Here is a 14,245-nt window from a genome sequence, read left to right as displayed (position 1 = left end):
TTTCACAGCTGGTTATAAACCGCCAGTCAAAAGGGACGCCTCAATCTAAATCATTATCGTTTAGATGTGTTGGACTAAATCGAAAGACGTTAGTCGCTTATGGGTACGTGTTACTTAGCAAACAACTGCTGCTACACATTGTACAAGAAACACCCCCCCCCCCCGTTTGGGCAATCCTAGTTTCCGTGTTTAATTTAAAACCAAATCGTGTAAATTTGCATAGAGAACATACGGCGACAATGAGTGACAATTCTAATTTTTAGATTTTATTTTCCTTTTCACTTTCCTTTTCAAGGATTCACAAGACAAAAATAACTGTCTACATTAAAAATATTAAAAAAAAATATATATATATATATATATAAACAATCAACCGGCAAACCTATACAATGTAAATACTTGCACTGCGTTTTGCTATTTTCTTGAATTTATTTTTCAAACGATATTGCGATAACCGGTAATAAATTATGAAACCATTTTTACGATACACAACACTATATCAACTCGTTTACATGGTTTATATATGGAAATTAATTACTCATAACTAAAAGTGTAATTAAACCGCCGTAATGCTGGTAACGTGTAAAAAGGGGAAAATAATATAATGGTTCGCGGACACGATTCAAAACCAAAATTAATGTCAAATCTTTTTTGCGTTTATGAACAGCAATAATATTGTTGTACAACAACAACTAGAATTAACGATAAACAATAAAGTAAATTTTAGTTAAAAAAAAATAATAAAAATCCCTCAGTTAAATTGTTAATAATTGTTTGTAATATGAAATTGCATTTCAATTGCATAGGACGGGCTTGTCGACACTCAAACATCAATTATCGCTTTATTAAATGAAATTTAATTTATTTATACCTTTTTTTTTTTACATATATTAACTTTTACACATAAGCAATTATGTCTCCTGACGGCAGCAATTGGAGTGGGTTTATTTATTGAAAGTTTTTCACTGTCATTATTATATTATTAACAAGAACGGAAATGTGTTCTCCTCGGTTGGTAAACACTAATTTATGGATATCAAAAATTCATCGTCCCGTATTATACAAATTATACAAGTCGCAAACGTACGAAACTAAATGTTGTTTGCGCACTATATTTATTAATTTATAAATCGATTAATCCTATACATGTATTATATATTCGTTAGGGATGCACTTTCTATTTCCACGCATTAAAGGTTTAAAATATTAGTATAAAGTCAAAAGTTTTATTTTTTTTTGGATAATTAATGGACGTCTTTGTCGTCGAAATTAAAACTAATTTAGTTAACTCAAAACATAAAAAACGCCACACTCATAATATATTCAAAATTTAAAAAAAAAATCATCACAATAAAGTTTTTTCTGCATTTATCATTGTTGAACTCTCTATTGTCTCACGTTATTATTGTATTTTATAAAATAATTTATCATTTAAATAGAAAAAAATATAAATTTATTCAGTCTTATACAAGGAATTTTGTATTATTATTAGAACTTTGTAAACGTTATAATAATTAAGTTTAATCTACTTGTTTCAGAATTTTATGACTTGTTAAAATATGAAATAAGATGATACATTGTATATACCTAAAAATTACATAGTTCAAATGATTAAAGTAGAAATGATTTCATACTGGACTGAAATTTAAGCTAAATGGTTCAATCTTAAATATCAGACATCTTATGTTTTTAAAACACTGAAACTCCATAAAAAAAATATTTAGGCATTTTTGTTTTAATACAGAACCAATGAGGGGGAACTGTTTTCCACATGACTTCCCCTTTATTACATTCCCCTTTATTAGGCATTACATTTGTATATATGACTATGAACACAAAATATTGGTAATTGTTCTACAGCCCCATTTTTTTAAAAAATAAGTTAACATAATAACACTTAACTAATCGGTTACTATAAATAGTTTGGACCTCAGCTGTATACTATATATGCGATGGATATAAATTATTTTTACATCAATTGATCTAAGAGCCGTTATGAATATGCTAACCAATTTAAGGGTAAATGAGTATTAAGTTTTCCTAGGTACCTCTAAAGTTTTTTTTCTCCAAGTAAACTAAAAAATTATTACTGTTATAAACGTCACTTGTCTGGCGTGTCTATTCAAAGATTTAAATTGATTTTTTAAGCTTATTTACGATTTCGTTATTAGAAAATAACTTAGGATTTATTTGTTTAAAAAAAAAAAATTGGCTTCGGCATAAAGTAAATGTGAAACTGCATACTAGAAAAAGTAATTAAATCTGTTTGTTCGACACCTTGGAAAGTGACAGCATTTTAACCTTTGTTTGTATTCAATTTGTCACCTTCTGTTCCCTTTAACAGTGCAATAATTTTTTTAACGTAGCATAACTTTTTTACATAGTTCAATAATATTAGTACGTTTTTTTTTAACATCTCTCATATAGTGTTTAAACATTTAGTTGAATATTGTAATACCATAATTCATATTTAATTCCGTATGCATACATCACGATTAATTAATATTTTAACATGATAATTATATGATCCATTACGGGTATAGTAAACAAATATCTATGACGCGAAAATGTTAGATTGATCCCCAGTCTTAAGAACATATCCATGTTTATAATATTGATTGTTGCATAATTCATTTTCAACTTATATTGGCTTTTTCAATACACTGCCTCGTCTTATCTACCGCGAGCGATGAATGTCATCGATTATTCTTAAATAATTGTATTCTTACAAACAAAAGACCGCGTAGAACCTTTATAGAAAAATAAGTAAATGATATGTTATAAAAAGAAGACTCACCTCCTAAAGTCCCTGCTCCAACACGCGTAGATGACAGGATTCATGCCACTGTTAATCCAACCCAGCCAAGTGACGACGGAAGACAATAGTTGGTCCTTAAACATACAGTTTTCGTCGCAAAACCCTGACAGCAGGTTGACAACGAAAAAAGGAAGCCAACACACGATGAACACTCCCATCACTATCCCCAGCGTCTTTGCCGCCTTCTTCTCCCTGGATAGTTTGCTGAGCTTCCTGCTGAGAGAGAAGTTTTTCTGCAGCTGGTGCGCCCTGCTATAGCTCTGGGACGTGGCCGCACCGCCGCCGCCGCCCCGGTGGATACGCAACGTCAGTTCCATGCGGCCTGTGCTGTTACCGCCCGTCGCGCTGGACGACAGCACTTTGGTGCCCAGCCGCTGGCAGCGGGTCTGCGTCACCGCCGCCGTGTAGATCTTATAGTACGTGAACACCATGACCAACAACGGCACGTAAAACGATATGGTCGACGAGAAAATCAGATAGCCGGTGCTGTTGGTGAACGGACACGTGTAACTCGGCACAGGCTCGGTGCGCACCAGCCGCCACCAAATGATCGCCGGGAAGCTGATGACGCTACTGCACACCCACACCGCCGCTATCAAGTAGTACGCACGTTTCCTGCTCATTTTCATCGGGTACGTAAACGGGTCGGTGATGGCCCAGTATCTGTCCAACGATATCACGCACAGGTTCAGTATGGACGCCGTGCTGAACAGCACGTCCAACGACCGCCACACGTCGCACGCGTTTATGCCGAACGTCCAGTAATGGTCCAGGATCTCGTGCATGGCGCTCACCGGCATCACGACCAGCCCGACCAAGAAGTCGGCGAACGCCAACGACGTTATGAAGTAGTTGGTGGCGGTGTGCAGGTACCGTTCGCGGACCACCGCTATGATGACCAGACAATTCCCGAACACGGTGACCATGCAAAAGAACAGCAACAGCACGGTGAGTGGAAACCGATCGCCGAACATGGACTGCCAGTCGGCCGACGGGTCACCATCGCACTCAGTGCCGTTAGCCCGACAGTCCGTCGAGTTATTCATCCGAGTGCTTGTTCGTTAACTCATTTTTCGCGAACACTTCCGCCAACGTGACACTGTAAAACACACGAAATCGTTTGTTTTTCTTTTAATAATATTGTATTGCACAACCTGTATCATATAATATTTGTATTTAACCTCAGCCTGCAGTTCAACTAAAAACAGAAACAGTCATTTGTTATGGTGAACTGCCCGTATTAGGGGTTGAGTGTTAGGAGAAGTCAACTGATATAATCAACAGTTCCCCCTAAAAAAAAAACAAATTTAGATGCATGATAATGTTTTTAGGTCTTAATTTAAATAATAAATGAATCGAGGAAAAAAATAATTTAATTGAGTAAACGAGTAAATAAATCGATTGAACAAGTAAGTAAATTATCGTGACGCAAAACTGCCTCATTATCATGATAAAATCTGACAAGTAACATAAATGTTGAAATTACTACCCGATAAAAGTCAAATCAAAATAAATGAATACAGAAACATATTTTTACACATTTATTATATTATTTTATACGCAAATTTAATTGGTGTAATCGGTGATTTAAAAAAGATAAATATTAAAATCCTCGTTGAAAAGCGCTTAGACGCTTAAAAAGTAGCGACGAGCATTCATTTTTCAATGTTTTAAAGATTTTACATTTTTTTATGTCCATTCGCGAGATTTGGAAGTGTTTAAACTTTGTGATGGATACATTAATCAAATCAAAATTGATATATTAAAGGTTTGCGAAGAACGTTTACATTAAACTTTTAATCGCGACATCTACCAAAATAAGATGCAATTGTTTAGTTTATCCTTTTTTTTAAATAATTTTAAATCACAGCTGATTTTTACTACTAATTTTTAATTAAGATATAAGCAAAATGGTGTTTTTTGTAAAATTTTCATTTTACTTGTGGCTAAAAAAGATAAAAACTTTGTAATCGAAATGTGTCATTTGAGTTATCGACTGTAACGGCTAGTTACAGCAAGTCGAGCTTTGTGTGAAATAAAGGAGAACATAAGTAAAATCATTGAAATCCCTTCTAATATGAGCGATAAATGAAAAGTTTTACCATTTAACTCCTAGTTAGCACATCATACATTCAAGGTCTAATATTGCTCTTTGGTAACTACAAGCCTGGACAATCAAATGGAGTGTTTTGAGTAATTATGGCAGAGGTAGTATGGGGAGTTCTCCAAGACTTATCCCAAACATTTTTCTCCAAGATGAACCCTGCATAATATAAGTAAAAAGTAACGACAGAATTTCAAGGTTGGCACCCCAAAAATGAATTTAATTTATTTTATTTTATTTAATACTAATTATAATACAATCTGTAAACAATTTTTTTTACAAAAAGTATTAGATCTAAATGAATAATAATATAAATTAGCATGAGTGGAGAAGCCACCCAATAGTGGTACTCCATAGAATTGAATTTGATAAATAAATGTATTTAAATATGGTAACCTTATTTTATTTTAGTACTTGGAAAAGTCAAATTCTTAAACTAAATTATATTTTTAAAAAAATGCAATGAAAAATAACGTTAATGAAACAAACGTGTGGCCCAATCGGTGTACGACTTTTGAGTAGTGGAAATATTAATACAATTTAGTAAACAAGAATTTCACTTGGCTACAAGGCACGGTTTTAAATAAATTAACCAATTAGCATAGACTACGGCCAACTTCATTCAAAGCCTAATAGTTTTGTATCTGGAGCTTTTGGGCTTTGTAGGAGTTATCAGGGATCATTTTAACAATATGTTCCGTTTAATCTGTTGAATATGGTCGCAAAAAAAAAATATATATATATATATTCTAAAAACACACGAGCATCATTCTAACAAGTAACAAGTAACAAGTAACAAATAACAATACGGGATTAGGGAGGGTATTTGGATGTTATTTTAGTAAGTAAACTACCGACAGGCACGTTATTATGTGGCAAGAACAATGCCAGTCGAGAAAGACGCATCGCGTTATTAGGGGCGTTTACAAAGGAAACGTTTCCGGCCGGAACTGACGCGAAGGAGGACACGAAAAAAGTCACCAGTTCCGGTTTATATGGACCTGTATCGTTAAAATGTTAAAACTAGATACTATCTGAACAGGAACTCGGCGCAAAAGGTTCTATAACGGAGATATAAAGGCTGTCGGCATTTTTTTTTCTGTTTTCCCAAACCGTACATTTATTTACACATTATATCATCACTCGTTCTATGTGTACTTAGTAGCCTGGTTTTCAACAGCTATTACCAAAGAAAATGTTACACTTACTTACGATATGTTCCTCTGACACAATTTACAGCTACTGGTTATAGTAGCTACAGTTATTGCATGGTAACGTCACGTCGTAAATTGTATTATCCTTTAAAAAAAAAAACAACAAAAAAAATATTAATATACAATTGAAAAAATATATTTAATAATAATTTAATAACTTTAAAGTTTGCAGAAAAAGGTTTTTTTTTAATATATGTTTTTAAGCAGTTTTAGCTTATTAGATATTATCGTACTACCTACAATATTATCTTAAGGGGATTAAAAGTGGTATGTTTATTGGACTTTTTAGACCTAAAAGCCAGACAAAAGTATGCCTAATTAAAAAAATATTTTAAAAATTTCTAATTTAGTTTATTTAGCTACAAGAAACTGAATTTTTTCTTATGAAAATTGGCTTCCCACATAACATATTAAAGTAGCAAAAGAACTAGAATCTCTTTACAGAATTAATATCGGACTGCCCTACACGCTACAAACTTCTATTTTGTTACATTTGTTAACATAAAGTCTCTAGTTTTATTTGCTCCGAAAACAAAAAAAAAACTATATGTAGGACAAATTTATTGATACGTTGAAAAAAAATTTTTATGAAATTGGAGAATTAAAAAAATGCTAACATTTTAAATCATCACCTAGTTTATTTTTTCAAAAAAATATGAATGCCCATTAAAGCTTAGATTTATAACAATTAATATGAAATTAAAAATAATATAATCTATAAAATAAGATTTCGTAGGTAGTAGATTTAAAAAAAACAATTGTGATAACTTAAAAATAAAATATTTTATTAAAACATTAGTGTTATTGCAATTTGATTGTTACTCCTGTTAAAAAATAATTAATTTAGTAATTGAGTAGGTATTTTTATTGATCTGAACGACAATGCTTTTACGGACAATCAAACTTTTAAAATAGCCAACGGGTGATTTATATTTAAAAATAATTAAATAAACTTTTAGCCACAAAAATCATACTTTACAGCGTATTTCTGTAGCAATGTTACCATCTTTAGCGCATAATACAACAGACTGTGCTGCTTAAGTTTTTTTAGATATATTTTGATCATTTTTCTTAATGTTAATTTTTTGTAAATTAAGTGTCAAATGTACGCTGTTAAATGTCGTGAAAAAGAAATACAATGTATATATTGATGAGTTTTTCTATTGGAGGATATTCCTTAAAAATAGTTTAGTTTTTACTAATCAGTATTAAAATTATATAATGTAAAAATATATACAGGGTGATCCAACTAACGTAAGACACATCCTTTTAAGCCAAATAAGGGCAATTTTTTAAATGGCAACACTTGTTTTTAATTACATAAATTTGTAGAAAAAAAATTAAAAAATATGTTAGCGTTAAAATATTTTATTTTTATTAATCTGTTCATTAGTCATGACTTTGTTAAGATACTACATTTCCTCTTAATAATAATCATATTTCTTTGGTTTGTCCAAAACCGGTAGCACATCAAATTTATATTTATGTTCGCATTGTCCAATTGGTGATAACATTTTAACAACTAGCAATTCACTATAAAAGACTTCACTAAAATTCGCTAAAAAATCAAATCTTTATAAAGTCATAACAAATGAACAATTAAATGAAAATTCAAAATTCAAACGCTAACATAATTTTTAATTTTTTGTCTACAAACTTATGTAATTAAAAACATATGTTGCCATTAAAAAAAAAAAATCCCCCTTATTAGCTTATAAGGATTGGTGATAAAAATTTTCAAAATATTGAAAAATGTAGTAAAATATGTACCTAAGAGTTTAGGAAAAAAATTGTTTTCAAAATATTTATATTTTCAGTGAAAATGAGTGTCTTACGTTAGTTGGATCACCCTATATATAATATAAAAATGTATTCATGCATCGATAAAGGATAATATAAGAATATTTATGAATTTTGGATAAAACAATATTAACAACTTATTATAGTTTTTTTTAAAATAAGTAACGCCTAATTTAAATTAAATGTGTTTTAAATTTATAAAGTAACTATTTTATTTTTTTTAATTTATTTAAATAAAGAGTATATAAATAATTCAAAAAATATAATTTAATAGTAATCTTATAAATAATCAGTTCTCCAAAACCCGAATGGCCAAATTCCAAAGATCCTCGTGTCATATGGGCCCCAAGGTTTAGTTAGAAAAAGATTTTATCGTTAACAGTTTAGAATGCATTTTTTTCTTTATTAGGAGATTACGGGGGCTATCCGTACCCATAGATTTTTTTCCCCCATCGACAAATATAAAAAAAAAATGTTTAATCCAAACTAATTTTTTATATTTTTATTATATTTTCATTTGTCAATTATCAAAGATAATTAACATAATATTAAATATGAGTGTACAGACTTGAACTTAAGAGTAAAAATATAACGATTATAATCATTTCACAAAAAAAAATCGCTGAGGTAAACAAACAAAAGTCGGAACTGGTTATTAACACAGTATAATATTATGTTTATTTTATTTGTTTGCCAACACTAGTGGTATTATAGAAAACATTACAATGCTATTTTGTTACTAAAAAATTAATTTTTTTTTTTTACTTCTCTACCTTTTTTCAGCCGCGCCAGCAATCGTTTACAATATTGTATTGCCTACCTGTTGAAAGCACTAAAAAATACCACGGCAAATGCGATGGCCGAAGGATTTCGATTACGACAATATCACCGTTTACGAGATTACTCGTTATGTACTACACGTTTTCTTTATATTATATATGTATAATATATAAATTTGTAAACATAGGTAAATATTGTAAGTATTTGTTATTATTCGCGAGGGTTGTGGCCGGAACGCCGGTATGTGTAACAAGCGTAACGCGCACGGTTTGAAAGCACACTGCCACGGTGTTGGCGGTTCGGCCCAAGCGGCAGAGGCAAAGGTGCCGCACAAGGACACACGCGCTCAGGGGAGGTGCGCCGAGGGTGAAAAAAAGTAACTAATCACAAATATCTCGCCAAAGTCCTAGACAATAAGGGGGCCTGTCGAAAAAGAAAGAAATTTAAGCATGGCAGATTATAAAAAAAGCCAGCGAAGTGTCTAAACCACAACACAGTCTCAACTGAATAGGAGCACTCTAAATAGGTGTTGGTGAAAATATTGATACGACCCGATCGTTTTTTTTTGGGGGGGAGGGGTTTTTTATTAAAACTTTCAAAATTCTGAAAAAAAATACATTTTTTCCGCAATAAGAAAATAAAATCTTTACGCAAGATTTTTGTCCTACTAATTCCGACTATAGTTTTCAGCTTCAGTTGTCAGCTAAGTGCTGACTTGCGGCTAAAAAATATAAAAAAAGACTTCTACCCCATGTGGGGAGTGGTTTATCGCTATATGGGTTTGAGACTAAATTTTAGCTAAGCTTTAAAGACAAAAATATTATGCAATATTTATTAGCCAATACACCCGCTTTGGTCACTGATTGTTTAACTAAAAGGCGGTTAACAACAGCATATAGAGGGAGACTGTAGCTCTTTGCGTAAGACAACTATGAAGATCAAGCTGTAATCATTGTAATGTATCCCCAAATAACGAGTACAAAATTGGGAACAAAAATAAAAGAACAAAGACTAATTTTAAATTCTCTGTAGGACGGCGCATTTGATAGGCAATCTTGCTACATTCATGTTAAAAATACGTTTCTATCGGAAATTGATATTAATAAAGTTTGGAAAGGTAATCTTAATTTCACACTCTGTAAGATTGTTTTTCAGCACGATTTAATTAGTTTTTAATTCAAAAATAAAAATTTGATAGCTTATATAATGTTATAATTAATCTCATGTGTTAATACGGTTTCAAAATTGTCATCACTTTGTTAACAAAGTAAACTGAGAAATAAATTCGGATGTATTGACGTTTTCTTGAATCTTTCAAAGCTTAACTTAATCTTAACTGACACTAGTCAATTTAAGGGTCCCTTGAGGATAAAAATTTAATTTTTAAGAAACCCTATCCACAATAAAATGTATTGTTACTATCGTCTATCATTTATAGTTATAGACTATTCGTGGTTACACTTGATTAGTTGATGACTCATTTATTTTTAAGAACAACTTTAGCATCCCTGTTTGTCTTTTATTGTGTTGTATAGTGTAACTTTTACTTTGTGCGAATAATTTTTTCTAAATGCAAATTGTTTTTTTTTTTATTATTATTCCGTCTTTGTTTAATTTTACAAGAATTGCATTGTTTTAAATCGTTGATTTTTATCTTATATAAATAGAGAATAATAAAAATAATAAAAAAAAAATGGTGTAATCAACAACAATAAAAATGCTAATATAAAACTCGTTCAGTTTCAAAGGGAAAGGAGTGTACATTACTTTTTTGTAATACAATAAACATGATAAATGTAATTTACATAATGAAATCAACAGGATAATTCATTAGTTATAAATTATAATATGAAAACAAAGCCAAAGTAGTATTGTATTTGTATAACTTGACTGCTAGACATATTTCATCTTGTTTTAATATTAATAGACATAAATACACAATATTTATAAGTGATCTTGGTTATCTAATTTTTGGTTTAATTATTACTTCTAGTTTACCGTTAATGTAGTATTTTCTAAGTAGACAGACCTAGTTGAAGATATGGATTTGGCGAATTAACATCACAGAAAATATTAAAATACAGTAGGTACACAAGTACAGTACGCAGTACACACACTAGAAACATACAAGAAAGCAATCAAAATATTAAATATATTTTTTAATATATTTTATTTTATTTTATTTATAATATACTTACTGATAGGACTGAAATCTGGTTTTTAAGGAATCCGGTTATTTAAATCAGGATTTGATGGTTTAATCGGATATTTTGTGGATTTTTTTTTTCAAGTTAAATATTAAAACTTGCTACAGAACATGAACAAGTTTATATTAAATTTTACAATATTTATTTAAAATTTGATATTTATACCTTTATTTTTTTTACAGGGGGACTTTTTTTATCATGGTTTTTTTATATAATGTGATTTTAATTTTCTATAAATTATTATATTTCTTCCCCTCTCCCAAACTATATTTTTTGATAGCAACTTTTGAAACCTAAATGGTAACATATATATTTTTTTAACTTTTTAAATTAAGATTATTTCACTAAAAATGTTGACTGGTTGATAACCAGTATTAGATCATTTTTTTTTTAAGTTATAAGAGTTTAAATGTTAGGACGGGAGAAGAAGTGCGCGTAGATGAAAATAATACTACACTCCACCTTTCCTCCTGCCCTAAACTTGAAACTTCAATAACTTCAAAAATAGTTATCCAAAACTGGTTATTGACCAGTCAACATTTTTAGTAGAATATTCTTAATTTAAAAAGTTTAAAAAATATATATATGTAATATACATAAGTTACCATTTAAGTTTCAAAAGTTACTATCAAAAAAACTAGTTTGGGGTATAAAAACATAATAATTTGTGGACAATTGAGATCACATTATATAAAAAAACTAAAAAAAAAAATCAATATTTAATTAAATTCTGTGAGATATTGAGTAGCTCGTGATAAAAAAAATTCACCCTTTACATTGGTTTTTTCTTGAATAGTTAGCGCCAGACTTAAGAATATCGTATTTGCTTTCGTTCTCTTATTTGTTCATATTTAGTTTTTGCTTAATCTTTAATGTTTTTCTACAATATTTTTTTAAAAATGTATCAAAATGTTTTATCAAAAAATATATTTTCTTTCGCTTACATTATAGCTAATAGGTGTCAACGAACCCTCTAAGGCCATCATGGAACTCATATCAAATTTTACTTTATTAATTTCTGGTAAAACGAAATTGTAAACCAAAAAAATACCACGAACCCTTTCCTATAGAAGGGGTAGAAACCAGTGGCGGTTCTGGCATTAAATTGTTGAGGAGGCAACAACTTTCTACCCTTATTGATAAAAAAAAGCGCAAAACCCCCGAGACCTAAAATTTCTTCATACTGGTATACTTTCCCTTTTTAACTGTAAGAGAAGAATTTTGCTTATTATCCTAGTTATTAGTTATAATCGCATTACCGGTCATCTATTAAAATAATTATCATTAAAATGTACGAACTTAAGATAAATGTATAATCATAAAAACATATGTAAATACAATTTACAAAAGATGAAATTATAATCGCAAACGATTTCCTGTATGAATGCTGCTTAATAACCACTATACTGTCATATACAGGATTCATTTTGAAAAAAAAATAAAGCTAATAAGTATAATAATATATTAACTAATAACTTAAGAAAACTAAATAAAACGCCAATTAGTAAACCGGTATCAGAATTAAGTAAAAAATATAGTGATATCAAAATTCAAATTGGGACTGCTGATAAATAATTTAGTGATAATGGGAAATGGCGTTTTGTTGTTGGCAGTGTCGGTGCTGATGTACATGCTGAATGTCTATGTCCCATTTCTTCCCCAAGATAAGAACGATCATCGGTCAGTTGCCCACAAAGGCAATATTTTTGTGTCGCCTCTCGCAGAGAATTGCGCATGCGCTATTCGTATTATTTTATGTATGTGTGTGTGTGTATGTTGTGAACACAACAACATAACGTGAGACATCACGACATGCCTCCGCCGGCTGCCCTTATTCCACGTGAGTAACAATAGGCAGCGGCCGGCGGCCGTTGCTTTCAGGCGGTCACCGCTGATAAGGAGAGACGTTATTTCAAATTCTTACATTTTTTTTTCGCTTTCAAAAATTATTGTTCATATACATTTTTTCCAATATTTTCGATTGAAAATATTTAATGTAAACCAAAATATCTCATCATAATAACAATATTAAGTACATAGTTTCCTCAATTTTCAAGGGAGGCACGCCTCCCTTGCCTCCCCGGGAAAACCGCCCCTGGTAGAAACTAGAAACTTTTTCTTTATGTCTCATTTTCAAGCAAGGTTTCAGGTCCTAATGTCTGAATATTACACTGAAGATAGATCTAGGGTTGGGCTATAACATATGCAGCTTTCTAATTATATTTGATTAAGGAAAAAACAAAAAAAAAGGGGAAAATTACACTTTGACGGTTACCATAGTACATTTCTAGGTTGCTGCATGAGAGTGAATCTACTGTCAACAGGTATGCGAAAAATAGTTTTATTATGTGGTTATTTACGATATATGTGGAACAACAGCAAACAATTATAATGGACAGACAATCCACCCTGATAATTAAAATACAGTTTTAAGAACATTACTGACAATGATTTTATCACTTTTAGTTAAAAAAAATCCTATAGACCTGTGACCTCTCTTATTCCAACAAGCTCCGTCCCCACTATGCTATCTTGAGCCCATTGTAATGGTTTTTTTTTTGTTTCATTTTTATTATAATAAAAAATAAGTAAATAGTTATTTTTTTTATTATTTGTAGGCAATAATCTGATAATTTTTTTTTTTTTTTAATGTATCAAGTAAAGTTATTGGAAGCAACACAGCAGGAATCCTGTATAGTATACACAATTAATAAATTGTAAGTTTAATGACAATAAACCTCAACTTTTTTTCTATATATTATATGAATACTATATACCTGGAGATACTAAGTTGTACGCTAATAGATTCGAAGTAGTTGTAATAAACATTTTGTTGAATGTCTAAATTTCTAGAGAAAAACATTTAATTTCACGGTTTTTATGAAATTTAATTGTTTAGATAATACAGCAACTACATAAATGATTAACGAATCGTATTTCTGCAATACCAGTATTTGACAATAACTATCGAGTATTAGCACACCAAATAACCAAATCAACTGTCAATTAGTATCTTAAGGAAGTCTTCCACTTTCAACAAATTGTTTATAAACTTAGACTGGGCAAATATTACACGTTTCCAAGTCTATGTCATTGCTAAAATAGTAAAAAATGAAAAATTGACTTCTTCCAACTTCTACATAAATATATTATTATAGCAAATAAAATATTTAGTGCAAACAGACCACTCACTGTAAATTATAGTTTTGAGAGTTAAATTCAAGAGTTAGTGTAATTACACTTAACAAAAACAAAAAAAACTAAGTTAAAAAAATGTATTTATTAAAAGCCTAAGACTTTTTTTTAGTTGTACAGTTTAAAT

The 14,245-nt window shown here is 30.5% G+C and overlaps 1 protein-coding gene across 2 annotated transcripts in view; it reads right to left on the bottom strand.

The window, feature by feature from the left end:
• The window catches only part of LOC126833459 (dopamine receptor 2), a 56,118-nt gene extending 47,148 nt beyond the window's left edge, over positions 1-8,970 (bottom strand). Inside the window, exons 1-3 of one of the 2 annotated variants that reach the window (XM_050564807.1) lie at positions 8,757-8,970; positions 6,131-6,221; positions 2,798-3,917 (exon numbers count right to left, since the gene is read on the bottom strand). In XM_050564807.1, the coding sequence (XP_050420764.1) occupies positions 2,798-3,864 (1,067 nt within the window). In that variant the 5' untranslated portion in view covers positions 3,865-3,917; positions 6,131-6,221; positions 8,757-8,970. The remainder of the gene's footprint in view (positions 1-2,797; positions 3,918-6,130; positions 6,222-8,756) is intronic. The other variant, XM_050564809.1, reaches the window with a different exon arrangement.
• Positions 8,971-14,245: the final 5,275 nt, after the last annotated feature.

The sequence above is a fragment of the Adelges cooleyi genome, unplaced genomic scaffold (genome assembly GCF_023614345.1).
Source record: "Adelges cooleyi isolate 19-005CV unplaced genomic scaffold, UGA_ACOO_1.1 ACOO_flye_CR_arks_rails_tigmint_CR_PRNA_2, whole genome shotgun sequence".
Lineage (NCBI taxonomy): Eukaryota > Metazoa > Arthropoda > Insecta > Hemiptera > Adelgidae > Adelges > Adelges cooleyi.
Note: the sequence above shows the minus strand (reverse complement) of the source record. Positions and strands in the feature narration are given on the sequence as shown.